The sequence below is a fragment of the Nycticebus coucang genome, chromosome 4, assembly GCF_027406575.1.
Source record: "Nycticebus coucang isolate mNycCou1 chromosome 4, mNycCou1.pri, whole genome shotgun sequence".
Lineage (NCBI taxonomy): Eukaryota > Metazoa > Chordata > Mammalia > Primates > Lorisidae > Nycticebus > Nycticebus coucang.
Genome location: NC_069783.1, coordinates 135,187,849 through 135,213,179, shown reverse-complemented (window position 1 = coordinate 135,213,179; position 25,331 = coordinate 135,187,849). Strand labels below are relative to the sequence as shown.

At 50.0% G+C, this 25,331-nt stretch overlaps 3 gene segments (V, D, J or C); all 3 read right to left on the bottom strand.

Annotated features, from left to right (window-relative positions):
• Positions 1–1,587: 1,587 nt before the first annotated feature.
• On the bottom strand, positions 1,588–2,164 carry LOC128584890 (immunoglobulin lambda variable 4-69-like). The segment is given in 2 exon segments: positions 1,588–1,958; positions 2,074–2,164. Coding segments are annotated over 2 exon segments (381 nt in total).
• A 1,815-nt stretch (positions 2,165–3,979) lies between these two features.
• LOC128584891 (immunoglobulin lambda variable 8-61-like) lies at positions 3,980–4,572 on the bottom strand. The segment is given in 2 exon segments: positions 3,980–4,314; positions 4,418–4,572. Coding segments are annotated over 2 exon segments (366 nt in total).
• An 8,417-nt stretch (positions 4,573–12,989) lies between these two features.
• Positions 12,990–23,417, bottom strand: LOC128584444 (immunoglobulin lambda variable 4-69-like). The segment is given in 2 exon segments: positions 12,990–13,324; positions 23,343–23,417. Coding segments are annotated over 2 exon segments (381 nt in total).
• Positions 23,418–25,331: the final 1,914 nt, after the last annotated feature.

Below are 25,331 nucleotides of genomic sequence, written 5' to 3'. Positions count from 1 at the left end.
AACACAAGCTCAGGTTGGAGGGTTTCTGGTTTCTGATGTCCCACAGATCCACAATCACAGACTGGCCAGTTGAAAAGTACCAGGGAGGCAGGAGAAGACACAAGTCATGCCTCAGGGCTCAGGGGAACCCACCCACAGGGTTCCCGTGCTCTGAGCTGGAATCCGCTGTAGGAAAGTAACATTCATGGGGACCTACGCCCCCCCAACTCCCCTGGAGAAGGCTCAGCATTTCCCAGACATGTGGAGCCTCCCTTTCCCTGTCACCTCCCACAAGGAGGCTGAAATCTCATAAGCTTCTGCCTCAGGTCTAGAGATGCCCCCACACCCACCCTTTAACCTGATGTGACAGTTAAAGCTGCAGGAACCCATGAGTTAGCCAGGCCAGCTCTATGGCTGAGTCCTCAGACAGCAAATCACCTTCCCCTGCCTAGTCCCTGGTATATAGGGAGCCTCAGGCAGCCCTGAAAACAGATGAGTGGGAGGAAATTGGGTGTCTTCTGTGACAACTGGAAGGGCACTGTCCATGTTGTAGGACTGTTCACCTCCTGGAGGGCCCCGGGCACTGACCCAGATGTGAGGCAGGGGAGGACCATTTCCCACCTTTTCAGAAAACAAGTCAACTCCACAGACACTGGTTTGATACATTGGGAAAAACAGAAACATTTCAGTGTTATCAGGGGGTTGGGTTTTGTTTTTAGTTTTATGAGATTTCAGAAACATTTAGAGAAATTGAATGTAGAAATAATTTAAATCAGAGACACTCCCAGGTAGAGTTTATGTACATGGAGCACTTTTTATTTAAATTTGGAAATTGTCGCTCTCCACCCTGTGCCTGTCGGTGGCTCCAGCACCACGATGACCTGCGGGACCCTCTTTCTGGAACCCTCCCTGAAATTTTGCCTGACACACTCCATCCTTTAAGGTTCACCAAGGGCATGACCTCTTCCAGGAAGCCCTCCCGGATGCACTCCCAGCAAAATGTGTCCCTACTTACCAAGCAAGCTGTTCAGCCAAGCTGTGGAACAGCACGCCTGACTTTCAGACCTACCTTTGGTATATTTCAGTTCTGTGACCTCAGGCAATAATTGCAGCCTGTCTCTGCCTCATTTTCCTCAACTGTTAAGTGGGGAATATCAAAGAACCCATCTCCTCAAATTGCCCTGAGGATGGGGGGTGAGAGTTAAGCCTGTGAGATGTTTGCTGGGAGCCTAGCCCATAAGCAGGTGCTGGGTAAGTCACCACAGGCAGTTGCCCAAACTCTGTCATCAGGGAAGAAAAGCTGAGCCTCAAACCTTCTGATGGACCCTCTGTCTGAAGATTCTTGTCTCCTGTGACTTAAAGGATCAAACGCAGCCTAGCTTGGCGTGGGGCTACTCCTCCCCCAGCTCGGCAGCTGTAAACATGAAGACTTGGACCTGTCTATCACCCTTGCTTGTCTCCTCTGGCTCAGCAACTCCATCTTCTCAGAAATGAGCAATGCTGTTTTATTTTCCGTGAACTTATCGTGCTATCAGTTTCTTTCTATGGCAGGCAAAATTGGTTTCTCAAATTAGAGCATATAAAAAAAATTTTGGAAATTGTCATAGACAAAGCTCCAGAGCAAGCTGAGGTTTTTGTCCCACTTCCTCATCGGCCTGTGTCACTGTGAGGATTCCAACTATAACTGCTCTGACAGTAATAATCAGCCTCATCCTCAGACTGGAGGTTAGAGATGGTTAAGGAGCGGTCAGCTCCAGAGCTGGAGCCTGAGAAGCGGTCAGGGATCCCGTCCCCCTTGCTGCTGGTTCCATCACTATTAAGCCACATCAAGTACCGAGGGGCCTTCCCTGGCTGCTGCTGGTGCCATGCAATGCCGTAGTTGCTGTATCCACTGCTCAGGGTGCAGGTGAGCTTGACCGAGGCTCCCAGGGAGGCAGATGCAGAGGGCGGCTGAGTCAGCACAGGCTGGGAGAGGGACCCTGGAAACACAGACACCCATTATGATCTGGAGGAAGGACCAGAGGGAAGGCCATGGCATGGGTGTGGGAAGTGGGCTGGGGTAAGGGGTGTCGGGGTGCTGAGGACCGTCCTGACCTGTGCAGTGAAGGAGGATGATGAAGAAGAAAAGTGGAGTCCAAGCCATGGTTCAGACACCCCAGAGCTCTGCTGCGGCAGACACGCTGCAGGTCTCTCTTATCCCCCTCCAGCCCCAGAGAGAGGGGCCCTGCATGCAAATGTGCTGCTCTTTCCCTGCCCAGCCCATTCCTCCCTGGGTCTACGTGCAGCCCCAATGTCTGAGTATCATTTCTTGTAGAAGTGGGTGTATACTGGGCCCGACCTGAGTCTCCCAGGGGGCCAGAGAGGACCCAGCTGCTGACTCCAGTCAGCTCTGAGCAGAGCCAGGGACCAGGTGTCTGGCTTCCCGCTGAGCCCCAGAGAGCCCTCGGTGACGGCCCCACAGCGCCCCCTGCTGCCCATGTCTAGATCCAGCGTGTCTGTGACCAGATGCCAGAGGGTCCTGACAGAGGCTTCTGCCTGTTCCAGTGTTCAGGAAAAGGGCGAATTAAAACAGACACCTACACCAAGAGTATAGAGGAGGGAACCTTTAATTGCTGGCGATAACTCAGGTGCCTCAAGGCATGAAATGCTGAGTTCCGAGGAACAGTTTATTTCCAGGCTCTTTTATACCTTTTTTCCCTTCAGTTCAACATCAGCTACATAGTTACGGCTACAGATGTTAGAACCCAGGGTACTGTTGTTAGTTACAGAGTCTGTTTTCCTTTGGCTTTTCCAGGTTGTTCTGCTCAGTGTAACGTGTGTTCTTCTCTTAGAGGAGGAGTTCTTCCGCAGCTGCCTGCTGCTTTCTCGGGATCACTAACAGGTATGAGATTTATTTCTCTTTCCTCATTCTTTCTTTTGAGACCCCATCACTCAGGAATGGGGTCTCATCTCATTTCCTGTCGGTATCTGTAGCTCCTTGATAATATCACTGAGCTACGAGCATTTGGCTTGCGTTCTCTTTTATCACAACTGCAGAGACTGTGCCTTTCAGAAACTACATAAAGGGAGGTAATAAGCGAGGCAAAAGCAAACATCTTCCAATCATAAAAACAAAACTTATAATCATAGGTTTAAATCTTCTTATTTTCACATCTCCCTGTGTCTTTTCAGCTGAAAAGCATAAACTGGGAAACCTAACAGTTCCCTGGTCTCTGGGGGCAGCAGGAAGAAGGAAGGTTTGACCACACCTATGACACGACTCTGGCACCATCACCAGGAAGCAGAATGTGGGCCCTGTGTCTGCAGATCGAGCAGAGACCTGGGGGAGCCACCCAGTTAATGCTGATCCCTGGACAGTCTCCAGCACAGTGGTTCTCAGGCTTCCTAATGCCTCGAACCTTTAATACAGTTCCTCAAGTTGTGGCGACCCCCAACCATAAAATTACTTTTGTTGCTGTTACATAACTGTAATTTTGCCACTGTTATGACGGCCAGTAGCAATGACCTTCATAAGGTAAATATCTGATATGTAGGATGGTCTTAAGCGACCCACTGGTTGAGAAGCCCTGGTGTAGGCTGAGGAGTCGCATTTGTAACAAACTCCCAGCTGATTATATCCTCTCAATACTACATCAAATATTCCTTGGTGTCCATAGTGAAATCACTGAGAATGTGTCTGTTCATGCTCCTTGAATAAGAAGAGGCTTGCTGGTCGTGTTGGCTTTTGGGTGTTTGGGTCTCACTGTGGGTTTATGTATTTTGGAGCACAGCCCCTTCCCTAGTACCCCATGCAGAGGGAAAGAGGGAGCTCGTCTTGGAGGAGTCACACTGGGGAGGTGGATATACCCTGGGACAGACTGGAGGAGGCACACGGCAGTGACCCCTGGGTAGGAGAAGGGGACAGGGAGACGCTGAGGCTGTGGGGTCTGCCTTCCCCACCAACGCACTTCTCTTCTGCTGGGGAGGGCTCAGGCGCTGTAGGCAGCAGGTGTTTTTGTTGCACTTCCCCGGGTGTTTAAATCACTGTGGAAATGCCACCACCCACGTACAGTGAACAGTAATAATCGCTCTTGTCCTCAGCCTGGGCCCCCGTGATGGTGAGGGCGGCTTTGTTCCCAGCAATGGAGCCTGAGAAGCGACCAGGGACTCCAGAGGGGCGGTTGTTCGTGCTGTAGATAAGCGTTCGTGGAGACTGGCCTGGTGCCTGCTGGTACCAGCCTGGGTAATATCCCGTAGAGACTGACCCAGAGCTAAGGCCACAGGTAAGTGTGGTCGTCCCTCCTGGAGACACTGACAGTGACGGTTCCTGGATCACCACAGTCTGAGATTCAGCCCCTGCAACCCACAGGAGAGACACAGTTATTGGTATGGCGATGAGGGTCACCCTGAGTCCCTACTTTCTGTGGCCTCCCAGGAATACAGGGTCCCTTCCCCTGACCTGAGCTGTAGGCGAGCAGCCCAAGAAGGAGCGTTGTCCAGGCCATGGTGAAGACACTCACAAAGGTTTGACGTCCCCAGACTCCTCAGGTGAAAATTGGTGTCCTTGGGTCCTTTTCATGCCTCCCCAGAGCAATTAGCATGAGGAGGCTCTTCATGCAAATCAGTTTCACTGCTCTTCCTGCCCCAGTGTTCACGCTGATGTCCGCTGGCAGAGACCTTGAGAGAGGCACGTGCTGGAACCTCAGATAGACCAGTACCTACAAGGACCTGAGATACTGAGGGGTGGGGTCAAGTTCTCACCAGACTCAACTCCTGGCAATGCCTTTGTGACCCAAGTCCCAGGGTATCTGACTGTGGCTCCGCACCTCTTCATATCTGCTCCTCCAGCACCCATGGTCATCGCCACACAGGGAGAGCACACGTCATCCTAGCTTCAGCTCCCTGCTGTTCAACATGAATCTTTCTTGACATAGCTGGAGTTCTGCTTACTTATATATTGGATAACATTTTTTCAGCTGTCAGCTACATTCATAAATAAGATGGGAATTTTCTTTTTTTTGTCATTGATATGGGCTTTATATTTGGCTGCTATCTGATCTCTAGGACTGAATCTTTATTGATAATAGAAATCATGTTTTCATAGAAGGGAGTGAAAACATAGCTGATGTCCAGAATTGAATATTATGGACACACTCTTTCTAATAGGACACACTTTCTGGCATTCAGATAAGCTGTCTTTCAGTTGTTGTTTTTCTTTTTAATTAAATCATAGCTGTGTACATTAATGCAGTCATGGGTTACAATGTGCTGGTTTTATATACAATTTGAAATGTTTTCATCAAACCGGTTAAAATAGCCTTCACCGCATTTTCTTAGTTATTCTGTTAAGACTTTTATACTCTACACTTAGTAAATTTAACATGTAACCTTGTAAAATGCACCGTAGGTGTGTTCCCACCAATCACCTTCCCTCCAACCCTCCTCCCTCTCTTCCCTCCCCCTCTTCTTGGGCTATAGTTGGGTTATAGCTTTCATATGAAAGCTATAGATTAGTTTCATAGTAGGGCTGAGTACATTTGATACTTTTTCTTCCGTTCTTGAGATACTTTGCTAAGAAGAATATGGTCCAGCTCCATCCATGTAAACATGAAAGAGGTTTATATGAATGAAAAGTCTCCATCTTTTTTTAAGTTTGCATAATATTCAATGGTGTACATGTACCACAATCTATTAATCCATTCATGGGTCGATGGGCACTTGGGCTTCTTCATGAATATGAATTGGGCTGCAATAAACATTCCGGTGCAAATATCTTTGTTATAAAGTCATTGTTGGTCTTCCAGATATGTACCTAGTAGAGGAATCGAAGGATTGAATGGAAGGTCTATTTTTAAATCCCTAAGTGATCTCCAAAGATCTCAAATGTATTTGCAAGAAAAGGACAAATGATCCCATCATAAGCTGAAGAAGACTGGCACACAGCCTACAGACATATGAAAAAAATGCTCATTATCCTTAATCATCAGAGAAATGCAAATCAAAACTACTTTGAGATATCATCTAACTCCAGTAAGATTAGACCATATCACAAAATCCCAAGACCAGAGATTTTGGCGTGGATGTGGAGAAAAGGGAACACTTCTGCATTGCTGGTGGGAATGCAAACTAATATGTTCCTTTTGGAAAGATGTTTTGAGAACACTTCGAGAGCTAAAAAAAGACCTGCCATTCGATCCTACAATTCCTTTACTAGGTATATACCCAGAAGACCAAAAATCACATTATAACAAAGATATTTGTACCAGAATGTTTATTGCAGCCCAGTTCATAATTGCTAAGTCATGGAAGAAGCCCAAGTGTGCATCGACCCATGAATGGATTAATAAATTGTGGTATATGTACACCGTGGAATATTAAGCAGCCTTAAAAAAAGATGGAGACTTTACCTCTTTCATGTTTACATGGATGGAGCTGGAACATATTCTTCTTAGTAAAGTATCTGAAGAATGGAAGAAAAAGTATCCAGTGCACTCTGCCCTACTATGAAACTAATTTATAGCTTTCATATGAAAGCTATAAGCCAATTATAGCCTAAGAATATGGAGAAAAGGGAAAAGGAGGGGAGGGAAGGGGAGGGGGGATGGATGGAGGGAGGGTAATCGCTGGGACCACACCTACGGTGCATCTTACAATGGTACTTGTGAAACTTACTAAATGTGGAATATAAATGTTTTAACACAATAACTAAGAAAAAGTCAGAAAGGCTTGAGTCCCCATCAGTAAGCACAGGGCCCAGGCCCAGGCTCAGGCTCCTTGGAGTGACTGGTCCTCCCTGGGCAGGTGTGTAGGGACCACAGGGCAGTCCTCCAGCGCCCCCTGTTGGTCTCAGCACACACATCCCCATGGTCCAGACACCTGCGGGCCCAGCTTGTCACTGTGACTCCCCAGTCACTCTTTCTGTCACAGATGGATGGTCTTATTCCCCTACATTGTATTTCTGTTAGAGTGTAATTTATTACTGTAACCTTTTTATTCTCAGAAGGAATCTTAGACTACAGGAGGTACAAACATGTGCATTGATGACAACTCAAGGTCTTCTCTTCCCAACAGAAAATCCTGCAAAGAGCGTATGACTCCCCTGGTATATGATTTAAAGTATACACATATGTTAGTGTTACATAAAACTGCTCATACAGGAATACACTCTGACCACCCTCACATGAATCACCTAGTAGCAGAGTCTCCTGTGCATTTAGCTGTTTTAATTGCTCTGCTAGCAGGAAGCACAGCGTGGCTGAGGTGAGCAGCTGTGGGCCAGGCTGTGCCGTGTGTCAGAATCACACCCAGCCCACACTGACACTCTGGGACACCCCCTCACTTTCTCCTCATCCTCTACTCTCGGTGCACACTCCTGTTTCCTGGGGACACAGCCCACAGCCCTCCATCCTTCCCTCCTGAGTTGTCTCACAGGGGCTGTGAGGGGTTTGGGACTGAAGAATTCAATATGTGATTGTCATTAACCACATCATTGATGATCAGCATGGAAAATATATTTTGTTGACAAATGACTATAGGTTCTTAGTTTAATAAAATGTCAGTTTGCATATGGGGCCTCCTTGCTCAGCACCTGCAGGCCCATCACGTCTCTCTCCTCTGTCTGCAGGAGCCCGTGGGGTCTAGTCCATGCTACTGGTCACCTTCCCCAGGGCTCGTGCCCACCGTCTTCTCTTGATCAGTAGACCCCGTAGTCTAAGCTGTTACTTAACATCTTATCTTGAATGAACTCAGGACCCCAAATGGCAAATGTCCAGACAGAAGAAATTATTGGCTTTGGCTCAGACCCGAGCCTCTTCCTGGGATTCTCATTTAGGGGACTCCACCTCCTCACTCCGTGGATGTGGGCTGAGTGTGTCCTTTGTGCCGAGCCGTGCTCTGAACCCTGCAGGTGCAGCAGTGAGGAAACAGAAAAGTAGCAAAGACAAAAGCCGTTCTCATGGAGTTCTGGTCCCTGTGGAGGAAACAATTCACTACCCACAAGGACCCTCGACCCTCCTCAGACCCATAGGCATTTGGAGCCCATCTCGACTGCTCGGAGCCCCTCACGCCCCCCAAGACATGGACACTGACCTTCTGCAAGCTTTGTCCACGCCCCCACCCCATCTCCTCCCGGTGCTGCTCCGGGTGCTGAGTGCCGGTGCCCATCCCCACTCAGCTGGGCCCTGTGGAGAGCTTTGTACTTTCCCACCATATTTACCTTATTTCATTTCATGCTAGACGCCTCTGTCTGAGTAATAGTTCTAATACATGTATCTGAGAAAGTTCTCTCTAAAAAAATGTCCAATAGATTCTATCTTCATGAAAATTAAGTAAAAATCTTCATTTTACAGTCCAGGTCCCTCTGGTCCTTGCCCTGGTGTCACTGTCACCTGCTGCCTCTCATCTCCTGCTGTGGTCAGGGCAGAAGCAAATAGTCTCCAGCTGCAAAGGGGATACTGGACCCTGGACCCCCATGTTACCTTTCCTTTAAACCCATAGCTGCCCCCTTACCCACCTCTACCCTGATGTGACAGGTGAAGTTTCAAGTAGCAGCAGGTGAGCCAGGCCAGCTAAGTGCCTGGAATTGTGTCCTGACCCAAGTCCTCAGGCTGCATTTTCCCTCCTATTTTCTGGTCCCTGGGATGGAGGGAGCCTCGGGCAGCCCTGAGCATGATGACTGGGGTTGGAAGGGGCGGTCTCTGCTGTTGCCCTTTTGGAAAGTTCTTAGAAATTGCTTAGAAATGTATTCTGCCAGCTGCCCTCACGTCCCTCCTCACGCCGTCCTCCCACAAGCCCTAGAGCAGCGACACTTTGCACTCCAGTTCTTTGCTACATCGTGACAATGGTGACGTTTGCCGCTCTAGTTCCAAATAAATTCTTTATTTCCGTCTGCAACCTCATCAGCCTGGTCTGCACTGTACATATTTCCATTAGTACTGTGGTGACTACCAGTTAACAAGTGTCTATGGGATTCCAAATCGCTTCTCTCTTGTCTTCCTCTGAGTCCTCTAAACGCTTCAAGCCTCTGCCCATTACCCAGTTCCAAAGCTGCGTCCAGATTTTGGGTGCTTTTAAAGCAGCAACTCACACCTCAGAACTAATTCCTGTGACTATCTATTTAGCATTCCTACCAAGGCACACTCGAGTCTGAGGAATTTGTAGAGAAAAGAGGTTTCTTTGGCTCACTATTCTTCAAAATTTACGAAAGAATGGGCCCAGCATCTGATTTCAGTGGGAGCTTCAGGAACCTTCGATCCAAGAGGAGGGCACAGAGGCTGGTCACAGGACAGAGAAGGAGCCAGAGAAAGAAGGAGGGAGCCGGGCTCTTTCCAACCACCGCGTCTCCCTGAGCTAACAGAGGGAGAACTCACTCATTACTGCAGGGAGGGCACAGGCCGGCTTGAGGGACCTGCCCCCTGACCAGAGCCCCTCCCCGCAGGCCCCACCTCCAGCCCCAGGGAGCTCAAGTCCTGCTCACATAGCTTCCCTTCAGTCCCCCAAGTCTTTATTATCCTGCACAACTCTGCCATTCTTGGCAACAACACAAAAGTTCCAGGAGTTCTGATTGGTAGGATTCTGGTCATCAAGCCCTATGGGCCTGGAAGTCCAAACCTAAGAAAGACACAGGGACAGTGTGTGTGGGGCTCATCCTGTGTCTGTCACAGGGCCTGACAGAGCCGGGCAGTGTCCATATCTGAGTGTGCCTTAGTCTCAGGTGTCCACACAGCTCCTCCCCCGGGCTCCCCACCCACCTCCATGTGCAATTTACAGGGCAGTTCTGAGAGCTCGGCCTCCCTAAGGAGCCTCCCCTGAAGTCAGCAGAGTCACAAACCAAATGAGGACAGGGCAGCCCCTCCCTGCAGGGCACCAGGAGCTGCTCCTCTTCCTCCTCCCTGGGCAGAGCAGAGCCTGCTCCCCAATGCCCAGACCCTGCCCTCGGGCCCAGCCTCTCCCTCTGGCCCCCCTCCTCCTCTCAGTCCCTCCCTGACACAGTTTGCAGAAAGAAGGATGAATGAATGACTTAATGAAGTTTGTCAATCGCGGGCCCACCTTCCAGGCCGATGCAGACACTGAGTGCGATTCTGAGGGAGAGAGGGCAGGGGAGCCCTGGGGGTGCTGTTCCTGAACCTTCCTTCTCCTCATTGGGCACTGAGAGGAGTTACCAACTTTGAAGGGAACTTCATACCCTAATTTGACCCTGAACCATGGACTAAACACTCCATCATCTCAGACACAGAATGTAGGGACAGCCCCTGGGTTGTGGGAAGCCCCAAGTCCTCCCCTGGACTGAGCGTCCGTGAGCAGATGTGAGGAACACCACTGCTCTGTCCCCCAGGTCCCTAAAGAAGCCCTGATACCCCCATCTGCTCACCCTCCCCTCCTCCTAGGCAGAGGTGGCTCCTTCTTTAAATCTGTGTTTCTCCGCTGGGCTGTGCAGCCCCACTCAGGGCAGAGTGTGACCTGCCCCTGGGAGCTGGTGCTGGGACAGAGACCACAGGGAGGGTGTGTCCTGCACACTCCAGAGGCTCTGGGAGGGACAGTGGGTGGGATGCAGAGCCCTGCAGGGAGGTTGCTGACTGTGGTCATCATGTGATCTTTCTGAGGACTCCTCAGGGACAGACCCAGGACTCCTGTGGCTTCAGCACTCAGGTCCTCCCATGCTTTCTCTTTGTCACTGATCTAGACTCCCCACTTTCCCCCTCATAGGTCACAAAGAATGCTGTCTTCCTCCTGGGGCACACCCATTACCACATCTGCTCACCACCTGTCCTCTGACCTCCCCCTGCTCACTTTATTTCACTTTTCCACATAAACCTGGGACCTCGGCCCCCCTAAGGCTGTCTCTGCAGGACCCACACTGCAGAGAGCACAGCCCCTAACAGGACATCGGGGCCTGGGCTGCCCACGGCTGAGCCTCCTTCTCACTTCCCTTCTGCCCCAGCCCTAGGCCAAGCCAGAGCCAGGCCTTGCAGAGGCTGAGCCTACAGCTCCCTCAGGGTCAGACTTCACTGTCACGGTCAGTTCCTGAGTGGCAGACGTGGAGTTGGAGATTCTGTCTGAACAGACTGCTGGAAGTGCTTTCTGATCATCCCAGACACACACTGTCTGCCTATTAGACAGTTATCCTCGCTCCTCCCAGCCTTTGGTCACTAATCCACAGTGGAGGATTAAAGACCTGGATACCACAGAAAATTCCAAGGCTGAGGAGCCCATCATAGTGCAGGAAGGAGCAGAGAGCAGCTCCCCTGGTGGCTCTTGGCAGATGCTGGACCAGGTGACAGCTCTGTGTGGGCTGCGCTTTTATCCCTTAGGCTCCAAGACCTGAGATTCATTCCAGCATCATCTCAATTAAAGAAACACAGAGGGGAGAGAATAGGGTTCCCGGAGATTAACGACAGGAAGGTAAGTGTGAGGAGTCCCAGAGCCATCTCCTTACAGGGAGGGCTCATGTGCACCTGGAACCCAGGAGTCCCCTGCGGACACACTTTGAGGATTAAGAAGACCCAGATTTCCTGAGGCTTCAGAGGTCAGGGAATGATTCAGAAGCTTAAGCCAGGTGCAGGCAACATCTAGTGGGCTGGACAGGGGGGCCCTGGGCCTGTCAGGTCACCTACATTGCATTTCTATTCCTCGCCATACCCCGCTCACATGTGGGGGGCTCTTATAGCCTCTGGAGACAAAAGTTCTACTTGCCCAGGAAGCCAGTGAGGGATGGTGGGATTCTCTGTGGCCTCAAGAGGGTGAGCCAAGGTAAGAGCCTCAGGCTTTCTGGGAGCAGTGACAGCACAAGCCACAACCTGAGCAGAGGTTGGCACAAGGTGGGGACAGAGGAGGGATGGATTTGAGGGGAACATGAGGGATACATCACTGTGTCACTTCCCCATGGATGGGAGTTCGTGGTGGCATTGGGTTATAATCAGCTCTAATAGTGATGGTCAGCTTGACCCTGTCCCAAGAGGTGAGGGGTATCAAGGAGGCCCTGGTTTCAAAGGAGAATCAGGCTAAACCTCAGAAACTCCCAAAACTCCTTGTCTGGTCACAATGTTCGTATTTCTTTCTGGGAGCCCTTGGTCTCCATAAGATCCATAGTCTGTGACACTCTCTGTGCAGTAGAAACTAACCTTGGGACGTGGGCACATCATGAGCTCCACAGGGAGGGTGACACAGGTGCAAGTTGGGGCATTTCTAGTCTCTGATGTCCCACAGACCCACAGTCAGTGGACTTTAGAAAGTCCCTGGACTTTAGAAAAACTCCAATGAGGCAGGAGAGGGGAGGACAAAAGCCTGTGGTCTCAGGGAAAACTACTCATGGGGTCCCCGTGATCCTGTGTGGGATCAGATATAGGAAAGTCACATTCATAGGATCTGCGTCCCCCAACTCCCCTGGAGCAAGCTCAGCAGATCCCTGCAGAGGTGGAGTCTCCACTTCCCCTCTCACCTCCCACAATGAGGTTGCTGCCTCAGCGCCATAGCTGTCCCCACATCCACCCTCTATCCTGATGTGACAACTATAGCTGCAGGAACCCATGAGTGAGCCAGGCCAGCTGTGTGCCTGGAATTCCTCCCTGACCCATGTCCTCAGCTGCATTTCAAATCCCCCTGCCCAGTCCCCAAGGTATAGGGAACCCTGAGCACAGGTGACTGGGAGGGAAGAGGAGGTCTCTACTCTGACAACTGGAAGAACATAGTCCACGGGGTAGGACTTTCCACCTGCTGAGATGGTCCCTGGGTCCTGACCAACACATGAGCCAGGAGAGGCTCATTTTTCATGTTTCCTGGACAAGGCCAGCCCCACAGGCACTGGATTTATCACATGTGGATAAACAGGCAACATTTCAGTGTCATCAGGAGGCTTTGGGTTTTGCCTTTGGTTTTCCTGAGACTTCAGAAACTTTGGTGAGAAATTGAGAGTAGAAATATTTTAAACACCAAAGGTCTCCTAAGTACGGTTTGTGAATATGGAGCATATTTTGAATTTTGAAAATTGTCAGAGAGAAAGCTCCAGTGCAGGCTGAGGTTTTTGTCCCACTTCCTCATCTGCCTGTATCACTGTGAGCAATAGCACTGCTGTCCCAGCTCTGACAGTAATAATCAGCATCGTCCTCAGACTGGAGGTTGGAGATGGTCAAGTAGCGGTCAGCCCCAGAGCCGGAGCCAGAGAAGCGGTCAGGGATCCCGTCCCCCTTGCTGCTGCTCCCAGCACTGCTAATCCACATCAGGTACCGAGGGGCCTTCCCTGGCTGCTGCTGGTGCCATGCAATGGCATAGCTACTGTGCCCACTGTCCAGGGTGCAGGTGATCTTGACCGAGGCTCCCAGGGAGGCAGATGCAGAGGGTGGCTGAGTCAGCACAGGCTGGGAGAGGGACCCTGGAAACACAGACACCCATTATGACCTGGAGAAAGGACAGGAAGAAAGGACAGTCCTGGCATGGGTTTGAAAACTGGGGGTTCATGGTGCTGAGGACCATCCTGACCTGTGCAGTGAAGGAGGAGGCTGAGGAGGAGAAGTGGGGTCCAGGCCATGGTGCGAACACCCCAGAGCTCTGCTGAGGCAGACAGGCTGCAGGTCTCTCTTATCCCCCCTCCAGCCCCAAAGGAGAGAGAGGGGCCCTGCATGCAAATGTGCTGCTCTTCCCCTGCCCAGCCCAACCCTCCCTGGGCCTGTGTGAGCCACAGTGGCTGGGTGACATTTGTCTGAGGGCTGTCCCTGGGCTGGGACTAGCCTGAGCCTTCCCAGGGGCCCAAAGTGGGCAGGGATAGCTTCTGGCTACAGTGAGCCCAAAGCTAGGTGTGGGTCCCCAGCTGAAAGGTGGAATCTGTGTCCACAGATCCCTCAGGGACAGGCCCCCAATGTCCCCTGTGGCCTGGGCCTAGTCCTGCGTGTCTGGGACAGATGCCAGGTGGTCCTGACAGAGGTTTCTGTCCCCATCAGGGCCTTGACCACTGCCTAATCCTTGCCCAAGAGCAGAGCCAGACCCTCCTCAGGGCAGCTCCTACCTCATTGCAGGCCTTAGTTTTCTGTTTCTGCCTCCCCAGTTGGAACAAGACCTACAGCTCACACCACATCGAGTGGAATAGGTGTCACCTGCGTAAACTGTGCATGAACTAAAATGTACATTAGCTGACAACAGGACAGGTCAGCCACGATCCCACTTCCCAGGCTGCTCTTGAAGCCGGTTTCTCTCTCCCCACTGAATCCCTCAGGAGATCACACACAGGGAGCAGAGTGGGTAGTGTCTGGGGGATAAAGGAGCAGGCTGGGGGCCCCCTGTGTTCACTTGAAAGTGAAGAGAAACCCAGGGAGGAGGAGAAGGTCCTCATAGTGTTCAAAAAAGGGAATCAGCTCACTTGGGTCTTCTTCTTAAGTGTGAGATCAGAGAAGTTCAAGAAAAATAGAGGATGTTACTGAAATTTTCTTAAAAAGATATTTTAAAAGTCCATGCCTTTTTTATGTAAATCTTTTAGTAGTTAGTTGAGGAACTCATAGCAGAGCAGGGGTGTGAAGTGAAAGGGAACATCCCGTGATTCAAAAGGAGAAGAGGGAAATCAGACCGAAGAAAGGGGAGGGGTGGGGATTGTCTTCACTGAACGCAGGACTGGAGGAGAAGCCAGTGGGGAGATTGGGCTGGAAGCAGAGGTGGGGTTGAGTCAAGGAGGCTTGGGGTGTGTTTGCTTTCATTCCAGTATTTTTCCTTTAGAAAGTAGAGTCTCTCCCAGCTCCTCGGCTGTCTTGTCTGGTCTTCCTGCATAGACTCGGAATCCTTCTTTAATCAAAATTCTTTACTTCTCTTTGGAGAGGTTTCTTTTCTGTTTTCATTTGCTAGTGGGTCTCCTTGTTTTCCATCATTCTTATATATTTGGTGACATTGAGGCATAGGTGTGGAGGTCTGGGGGAAGCACCTTCTATAAATGCAGAATCCCAGGCCCCACTCCAGTTGCCCTGAGTTAGAGTCCACATGTGACAGGATCCCAGGTGATCCCTGTGCCCAGGAATGTCTGAGAGTCTCTGGTCTGACAGAGGCAGGGAGGCGCTGGCAGGTTTGGTGAAGGACTGCTCCTCATGCCTCTGTCTGCTCTGCCTCTTGCCAGTGTGTCCAGAAAAGTACCGCCCTGCGTCCCAATTTTTAAGTGGCAGGCTGAGCATAACGCACTTGAGGCTTCCCAGCAAGTGTGGCGGCAGCTCCCCGTGAGCTCGCCCATCCCCAGAGATGACCTGAAGCCTTGTAATAACGATGTGATCTTTTCATCTTCACTTCTTGATACCAGTGAACAAGGGAAATAATTATAAGTTGTAAGTTCTCATCAGTACTTATCTTATTCATAATATTAAGCAATACTTACATACTTTTGTATTTTAAAGACGGGGGAATCACTGTGTTAATCCTAAATGACAATTCTGGGCATAAGGTAAAGAAATAGGGGCCCATATGGTCATATTTGTGGAGGAAGTGAGGGCCAAGATGAAACAAATGCCATCAAATTTGGACACACTATGATGTTGCTTGTTTGGTACATCTGTGTTCTGGGACAACAGTCACGACGCGGCACACACTGGGCAGCCTAGAGCAACAGAAATGCGCCGCTCTGGAGGCCAGTCCTGCAAAGTCCAGAGACGGGGCCCCGTGTGCTCTGGCCCTCTGGGGACATCCTACCTCCCTCTTATCAACAGTGGGTGGTTTGCTGACAGGGTTGGGTGTCCCTTGGTTTGCAGCCACCTAAGTCCCTTCTCTGCCCTCACCGTCACATGGCGTCCTCTCCACATCCTCCTGTATTCTCAGAACACTAGTCACACCGAGTCAGGAGGCACCACACTCCTGTAAATGGCCTCGTCTTAACTAACTTCACCTGCAATGATATTATATTTTAAATAAGGTTGAAAATGCATTTATGTAATTTAGCATTACTGGGGGGTAGGACTACGATTTATCTTAGAAGATGGATTTATTTAATTATACCCACAGACAGGAAGAATCATTTCTACAATTTGATTTAAACATATTTAAAAATATTTTGAAATGTCACGCAACGTACACGTTGCATTCACATGTTGTATACTGTAAAAATGGAACCGAATGGAATAAACTTTATTATAATTATATACAACAAAAGCTCCTCTTCCCTTTACTCTAAGTTGACAATAAGAACATCACTGCAGACGCTTCTTTCTGAAGGAAATGTGTTTGATGTCAAACTTTAGATCTGACCCAGCTGATGTTAATCTTTAGATCTGATTTTAGATTTTTCTAGCACAGGATAATTAAATACTGCTCTTTTTGGTTTACATCCTTCTGAATCATCCAGAAATATCCTCCACTATGAGACTCAAATTAATTCAGACCCTTCTGTTCCATTCACCTTTCTCTCTGAGGATATTTAATCTGTAGGCTGCCCTGAGAGTTCAGCTGTCTGGTCATGTGATCCTGACATCCCATGATCACATTTGACTGACCCAGGCTCAAAGGTCAGTTTATGTCTTGTTCTTCCTCTGACCTGTGCCGAGAGCACCCCCGAGGTGCTGCAATAGTCCTCAGCCTGGACCATGGGCTGGGACCTAAGAGGGGTCAGGACAGCTTTGCCCCCAAGGAGAGAACCTGAGAACTCCCTGTCATTCGGGAGTGTTTCAGGCTTATGTCATAAATTAATGTCTTGGTGACTTGGCCAGACTTCTGCTGGACACTCCCTGTGCTGGAGCCACAGGTGAGAGAGGCCATCTCTCATGATATGTAGGAAGCTCTTGAGTTACCACAGCCTGAAGACATACTCTGAACCCCAAATCAGACTCATGATAGGACTGAGGAAGGAACACAGAGGGACCCCTTCAAAGGCTGGTCTCAGAAATCTTTTTGTACCTGGGCAAAGAGTGAGGAGGAAGAGGAGTCCAGGCCATGGTGTGGCCTTTCCAGAAGTCTTCCAGACCCACACTGTTTCTGGACTCTGGGATGGCTCTTTGATCTCCTCCTCAGCTCCGTGGGAGGAGGGTATGTGTTGGGTTGTGCATTATGGGAATATGAGCCCTTCACCAACAGCACCAGCACCACCTGATTCTGGGTCCCCCCAGCCCAGGGAGCAGGAACAGTGTCAGGCAGGCTGGGTGCTGTGAGCTCTGAGTTGGCCCTTGGGAGGAAGCACTCGCTGTTCCCTCTAACTCAGGCCAGTGAGCTCAGGCCCAGGGAGCATTAAATTTGAACATTTGACTTTTCCAGACCTGGCTCAGCCGTGAGGAGACCCACAGCTCCCCCTGCTGCGCTGAGGTAACTGTCGTTCGTACTTTCTTTACTTCAGTGAAGCATCTTCCCTAGTGCCTGAAATTTAGTTTCATATTTACTTGTACTCGAGTCTTTACAAAATGTTCTATTCAAAAAACCTTTTATTTCATTAAAACATTTGTTCTATACTTTACATTTAGTTTTTATTATTTGTACATTTTTCTGAGACTTTATCTTTTGCCATTTGTTTCAAAAAATCTGAAAAAGCTGATGACAAGAATTTTCTGATTTCTGACTTACACACGTCAGTCATACAACTTCATCACCAGATCATCTCAGTGCCTATGTCTGCGGATCCTGTTTTCCTCTATTCCCTGTTCTTGATATGACAAGTGATTTCTTATTGTATCTAAGACATTTCAGATATTATATCATGACACTCCTGGAGGTTTTGTCAATAGAGTTGAAATATCCCCTGGTGTTTGTTTATTAGTTTTCTCTATTGGTTTTCATTTTGTCACTCTAGGAAGAAATGATACACATTGCTTTTGTAAGTATTTACTTTCAGAGTTTGAAGTCAAATTGTATTGAAAATAAAGCTTCCGACAGTCTGTTTTCCATCTGCTGAAATGGTCCTGAAGCCTCACGTCTCTCTCATCCTGTGTCACGATCTTCCTCCTTGAAGGTGGCCACATAGGCCCCAGTGATGCTTATGACTTGAGGAAGGGGAAACACACTTTTGGTCTGAAGTGACGTCTTCACTAGATGAGCTCCCCACGTACACTTAGTGACCTACCTCCTGCATTTCTTCTCTGGAAACGTTGGGGCTGAAGGAGGAGCTGCAGGAGATCTTCACATTCTGCGTCAACAATGGAGTCTTCCCCAGAACTGCCCCCAGCCCTGGGAACACTTTTTGCCTCCACAGGTGATATGACTTCAGGTCTTCTGTGTGGGTCATTAGTGGGTCTTCTCCCCAGCAGTGAGCCCCTACTGTTTGATCCTGCAATTACACTACTGGGTATATATCCAGATGACCAACAATCACCTTACAACAAAGACATTTTCACCGGAATGTTTATTGCAGTCCAATTTATAATTGCCATGTTATGGAAGCATCCCAAGCACCCATCAACCCACGAATGGATTAACCAATTGTAGTATATGTACACCATAGAATAGTCTTCAGATATAAAATAGATGGAGATTTTACCTCTTTTTTGTTTACATGGATGGAGCTGTAAAATATTGTTCTTAGTAAAGTATCTCAAGAATGGAAGAAAAAGTATCCAATGTACTCAGTACTATTATGAAATCAATATATAATCACTCACACTTTCACATGAAAGATAAAACACAAATATAGTCCAGGATGAAGGAGGGAAAGGGGGGGAGGAGAGAGGTTGAGTGGAGGAAGGGTAATGGGTGGGATGTCACCTATGTTCTATATTCAAGGGTACATGTCAAAACTATTGAGAATGGAGTATAAACATCTCAACACAATAATTAAGTGAGGTGAAGGCTATGTCAACCAGTTTGACGTAAGGATTCAAAATTGTAAATAAAATCAGCACATTGTACCCCATAAATGCATTAATCTACACAGTTATGATTTAATAAAAAATTAAGAAGTAAAAAAAAAACAGGGTTTCGAGTCAGCACACCCTGGGAGATACTGGTCCCATAAGAAAAGCCACACCCAGTGTCACAGCTGCTTCCAGGAGGACATGGAGGCCACCTCCTCCCAGGCGCAGGGGCTACAAGTGGTTGAGTCAGCACAGACTGGGCCCAGGACCCTGAATTTCAGGACAGACACAGGGCGAGATGAGTGAGTCAGTGGACAGAGACACACCCAGGGTCCCTGGTCCTTTTATCCCCAGCCTGATGCCTGGATAAGTAAGAAGGGAAGAGAAGGAGCGGGGCCACGCATGATGGAGACCCCCACACAGCTGTGGATCCTGAGGACCAGGGCTTGGAACCCTCTTAGTCACTCTTAGCCCTTCCAGAAGCCCAGGGGGAGGGAAGAACCATTCATGCAAACCACTCTCCCCCTGGGCTGTCCCAGCCCTCCTTGGCCTTTACCTGCCACCGCTGCCTGCAAAGATTACCCTGGGAGAGATGGGCCTGGGTGGGCCTATTCTTTGGTTCTCCAGAGGCCTGTGAGGACACAGCTGCTGGCCCAGTGAGCACAGGGCAGAGGGCTCAGACCAGGCCAGGTGGAACTCCCAGCTGGGACAAAAGCTCAGGCCTCAGAGACAGGCCACAGTGTCCTCTGCTGCCCAGACCAGACCTGCCCATGTGTCCCGTCTGCCCCTCTGTGCACTGTGTCCTCCCAGAAAGGATGCAGCTGGGCAGTTTCCATGCCCCACACATGTTAGCCTCAGGTGTCTGCACAGCCTCCTGGCCCTGGGCTCCCCTGGCCAGTCCATGTGAATAGGAAAGTACTGGGTGCCTGGCTCCCCTGTTGGCAGCAGAGCAGGAAGCCCAGTGGGGACAAGGCAGCCCCTCTCTCCAGGGCATCAGGAGCTGCTCCTCTTCCTCCTCCCTGGGGCAGCGCAGAACCTGCTCCCCAGGTGGCCAGGACCTGCCCTCAGGTCCAGCCTCTCCCTCCAGTGCACACTTTCCCCCACCCAGCCCCCCACTGACACAGATTGCAGATAGAGAAGAACATGAATGAAAAATATTTGCTCATCCCAGGCACACTTCCTAGGGCAATGCAGAAACTGAGTGTGACTGTGAAGGAGAAAAGGGAGGTGGCCCTGGGGGTGCTCGTCCCTGACGCTTCTCCCTCCTCCCTGGACACTGACAGGACATTAGCCCATTTCAAGGTTAGACTCAGCACCCTCTACTCCCACCCTGGGCACATGGAGTGAACACTCCTGCCATCTCAGACACAGAGTGTGGGGACAGGGCCTGGGACAGAGGCCCTGGACCGTAAGGGGCCCTCAGGCAGCCTGGAGTCCTCACCTGGCCGGAGCCTCAGTGAGCAGAGGGAGGGAGCAGGGGAAGGGAGGAGTCCAGGTGTGGGGAGCACCTCTGCTCTGCTCCCCAGGCCCCTAGTGGAGCCCTGATGCCCCATCTGCTCACCCTCCCCTTCCCCTGCGGAGAGGAGGCCCCTTCTTCAAATCTGTGCTTCTCCCCTGGGCTGTACTGCCCCACTCAGTAGAAAGTGTGACCTGCCCCTGGGAGCTGGTGCTGGGACACAGACCACAGGGAGGGTGTGACCTGTACACCCCAGAGGCCCTGGGAGGGACAGCAGGAGGGACAGATGTCTCTGCATAAAGGACAGTCACCATGGTTGTTCTGTGATCTTCTCCAGGGCCCCTCAGGAACAGGCCCATGTCTTCTTCAACTCAAGGGTTCTGGACCTACTAGGTCTTCTCTTTGTCACAGCTCTAGTCCCCATGGGTCCTCTCACTAAGTGTCACAACAGATAATCTTTTCTTCATGCTGTACCCCCATTACCACATCTGCCCCACACCTGTCCTCTGACCTGCCCCTGCTCACTTCACTTTGCTTTTCTGCATAACCCTGGGGCCTCAGCCCCCTAAGGCTGTCTCTGCAGGACCCACACTGCAGAGAGCTCAGCCCCTGATGGGACAGCTGGGCCTGGGTCGCGCACGGCTGAGCCTCCCTCTTGCTTCCCTTCTGCACCAGCCCTCAGCCAAGCCAGAGCCAGGCCTTGTAGATGCTGAGCCTTCATGTCCCTTAGGGTCAGACTTCACTGTCACAGTTTCTGAGGGGAAGATGAGCAGATGGAGATTCTGTCTGAACAGACTGCTGGAAGTGATTTCTGATCATCCAAGACAGACACCATCTGCCTGTTAGACAATCACTCCCCCACCCCGAGCCCCTGGTCACTAATGGGGCATGGAGTGTTGGGAATCCTGCTGGAGCAAAAAAGCCCAGGAGCTCATTAGGAAGCCAGAATGAGCAGGGGGCAGAGAGACAGTAGGTCCCATGGTGGCTCTTGGCAGATTCTGCTTGACCAGGTGACAGCTTCTGTGAACTGTGCTTTTTATCACTGTTATCCCACCAAAACTAATGTTCATTCCAGCATCTTCCCAACCAAAGATACACAGAGAGGAAAGAATCAGGTTCATGGGATTAAAGTAGGGAAGGTGACAGTTAATAGCCCCAGATCCATCTCCTACATGAGGGCTCATCCTGCACCTGGGAATCCAGGACTTCTCTGGGACACACTGTAAGGATAAGGAGGGCCCAGCTTCCCTAAGGCTTCAGAGCTCAGGGAATGATCTAGAAAGACTTACACATGTGAGGTTGACATATAGGGGTTCTGGGCAGAGGGGACTTGGGTAGCCATGTCACACAAGCTGCATTTTTATCCCCAGTGATACCCCACACACATGTGGGCAGCTCTTACAGTCTCTGGAGACAAAAGTCCCATTTGCACTGGGAAGCCAGTGAGAGGAGGTGTGATTCTCATTGACCCCATGAAGATGAGGCAAGTTGAGAGCATCAGACTTTCTGGGAACACAAGTGGCAGCAGAATCCACAACCTGAGCATGTGTTGGTCAAAGGCGAGGACAGGTGATGGATGGATTTGATGGTGACCATGAAGGGTAGACCCTGGTCTCATCCACCCATCGATGGGAGCTCTTCGTGACATTGGGTTGTATTCAGCCTATTCAACCTGACCCTGTCCCTAGAGTCAAAGGTATCAAGGAAGTCATGTGACAAAGGAGAGTCCAGAGAACCCCAGAACATCCAAGTCTATTGTCTGGTCACAGACTCAGGCTTTCTGTCTGGGGACTCTTAGTACACAGGCAATGACCCGTGCACACCATGAGCTCCCCAGGGAGAGTGACATGAGGCACACATTCAGACACTTCTGGTCCCTGATGTCCCATAGACTCTACATCATATACCGGACTCTTGAAAAGTCCCAGTGAGGCAGGAGAGGAGCAGACAGAAGTCAGTGTCATGGGTTCAGGGAAGCCCGCCCATGGGGTCCCCATGTTCCCGAGTGAGATGAGATACAGGAAAGTCACATTCATGGGACCTAAATCCCCCAACTCCCCTGGAGCAGCCTCAACATTTCCTAGGAGAGATGGAGCCTTCCCTTCCCCTCTCACCTCCCACAAGGAGGTTTGCTGCCTCAGGCCCATAGCTGTCCCCACACCCACTCTCTATCCTGAGGTGACAGAATCAGCTGCAGGAATACATCAGTGAGCCAGGCCAGCTCTGTGGTTAGAATTCCTCCCTGACCTGTGTCCTCACCTGCATTTCACATCCCCCTTCCTGGTTCCGAGGATGTAGGGACCTCAGGCAGCCCTGAGCACAGGTGACTGGGAGGGAAGGGGAGGTCGCTGCTGTGACAACTGGAAGGGCACAGTCCATGTGAAGGACTGTCCACTTACTGAGATGGTCCCTGGGTACTGACAAAAATGTGAACCCGGAGAGGTTCATTTTCCACGTTTCAAGTGAAAAAGGCCAGCCCCACCTTGGTTCTGGAGCATTTGAATTAATAGTCAATGTTTTAGTGTTACAGGAGGTTTTTTTGTTTTCTTGTTTGTTTGTTTGTTTGTTTTTTCATTAATGTTATAGTTTTCCTGAGACTTCAGGAACAGTAAGTGGAAAACTGAGAGAAGAAACATTTTAAATGAGAGGTGCTTTCAAGTACTGTTTGACTCCATGGAACATATTTTAAAATTTGACAATTAATACAGCACAAGACCCTGAGCAGGCTGAGGTTTTTGTCCCACTTCCTCATCTGCCTGTGTCACTGTGTAAACCACTGCTGTCACCACTTCCACAGTAGTAATCAGCCTCATCCTCAGACTGGAGGTTGGAGATGGTTAAGTAACGGTCAGCCCCAGAGCTGGAGCCAGAAAAGCGATCAGGGATCCCGTCCCCCTTGTTGGAGCTTCCATCACTGTAAAGCCACATCAAGTACCGAGGGGCCTTCCCTGGCTGCTGCTGGTGCCATGCAATGGCATAGCTACTGTGCCCACTGCTCAGGGTGCAGGTGAGCTTGACCGAGGCTCCCAGGGAGGCAGACGCAGAGGGCGGCTGAGTCAGTGCAAGCTGTGAGAGGGACCCTGGAAACACAGACACCCATTATGACCTGGAGGAAGGACCAGAGGGAAGGCCATGGCATGGGTGGGGGAAGTGGGCTGTTGGGGGGGGGAGGGTGTCGGGATGCTGAGGACCGTCCTGACCTGTGCAGTGAAGGAGGATGATGTAGAAGAGTGGAGTCCAGGCCATGGTTCAGACACCCCAGAGCTCTGCTGAGGCAGACACGCTGCAGGTCTCTCTTATCCTTCCTCCAGCCCCAGGGGAGAGAGAGGGGCCCTGCATGCAAATGTGCTGCTCTTCCCCTGCCCAGCTCAACCTTCCCTGGGTCTATGTGCAGCCCCAATGTCTGAGTATCATTTGTTGTAGAACTGGGTGTATACTGGGCCCGGCCTGAGTCTCCCAGGAAGCCAGAGAGGACCCAGCTGCTGACTCCAGTGAGCTCTGAGCAGAGCCAGGGAGCAGGTGTCTGGCTTCCCAGCTGAGCCCCAGAGAGCCCTCGGTGACGGCCCCACAGCGCCCCCTGCTGCCCATGTCTAGATCCAGCGTGTCTGTGACCAGACGCCAGAGGGTCCTGACAGAGGCTTCTGCCTGTTCCAGTGTTCAGGAAAAGGGCGAATTAAAACAGACACCTACAGCAAGAGTATAGAGGAGGGAACCTTTAATTGCTGGAGACAACTCAGGTGACTCTAGGCATGAAATGCTGAGTTCCGAGGAACAGTTTATTTCCAGGCTCTTTTATACCTTTTTTCCCTTCAGTTCAACATCAGCTACATAGTTATGGCTACAGATGTTAGAACCCAGGTCCTGTTGTTAGTTACAGAGTCTGTTTTCCTTTGGCTTTTCCAGGTTGTTCTGCTCAGTGTAACGTGTGTTCTTCTCTTAGAGGAGGAGTTCTTCCGCAGCTGCCTGCTGCTTTCTCGGGATCACTAACAAGTATGAGATTTATTTCTCTTTCCTCATTCTTTCTTTTGAGAGCCCATCACTCAGGAATGGGGTCTCATCTCATTTCTTGTCGGTATCTATAGCTCCTTGATAATATCACTGAGCTGCGAGCATTTGGCTTGCGTTCTCTTTCATCACAACTGCAGAGACTGTGCCTTTCAGAAACTACATAAAGGGAGGTAATAAGCGAGGCAAAAGCAAACATCTTCCAATCATGAAAACAAAACTTATAATCATAGGTTTCAATCTTCTTATTTTCACATCTCGCTTTTTTCTTTTCAGTTGAAAAGCATAAACTGGGAAACCGAACAGTTCCCTGGTCTCTGGGGGCAGCAGGAAGAAGGAGGGTTTGACCACACCTATGACACGACTCTCGCACCATCACCAGGAAGCAGAATGTGGGCCCCGTGTCTGCAGATCGAGCAGAGACCTGGGGGAGCCGCCCAGTTAATGCTGATCCTGGACAGTCTCCAGCACAGTGGTTCTCAGGCTTCCTAATGCCTCGAACCTTTAATACAGTTCCTCATGTTGGGGCGACCCCCCAACCATAAAATTACTTTTGTTGCTGTTACATAACTGTAATTTTGCTACTGTTATGACGGCCAGTAGCAATGACCTTCATAAGGTAAATGTCTGATATGTAGGATGGTCTTAAGCAACCCACTGGTTGAGAACCCCTGGTGTCAATGGGGTCAGACTATAAAAGAAACTCTAATCTCTGCCTGAAATCTGCTCCTATTTCTGGGAATTTTTTTTAGGCATATTCATGTATCCATTAAAAAATAAATTTAGTTTATTTTTTATGTGTGTGCCAGGCTGAGTTCTGGGCATTAAAAACACAGTTATGACAAAACAGGGGAACAATAAACCTGTACCTTAGTTCCCAGTGGGAGAGGGCGTGCTTATCAAATTGGAGTCCCCGCTGCTGGTTGCCACTTTTTCTGGACCAAAGCTAAAGGAGCCTCAGCAGAGTCACAGACTCTCACTCTGTGAAGCTTCCTGCTCTTCCGTGTGTTACTCCAGTAACCTGAGCAATCTCTGCAGCTCTAAATTCTCACCTGTCTCCAACTCAGTAAGCACCTCATGACCAGCTTGGGCTTCAAAACCTTGTGAGCCAAAAACTACATCTCAGAAAAATATGTGTTCCCTGATGAACTCATGTGTGCCTGTTCTGAGGTCACATAATCTGA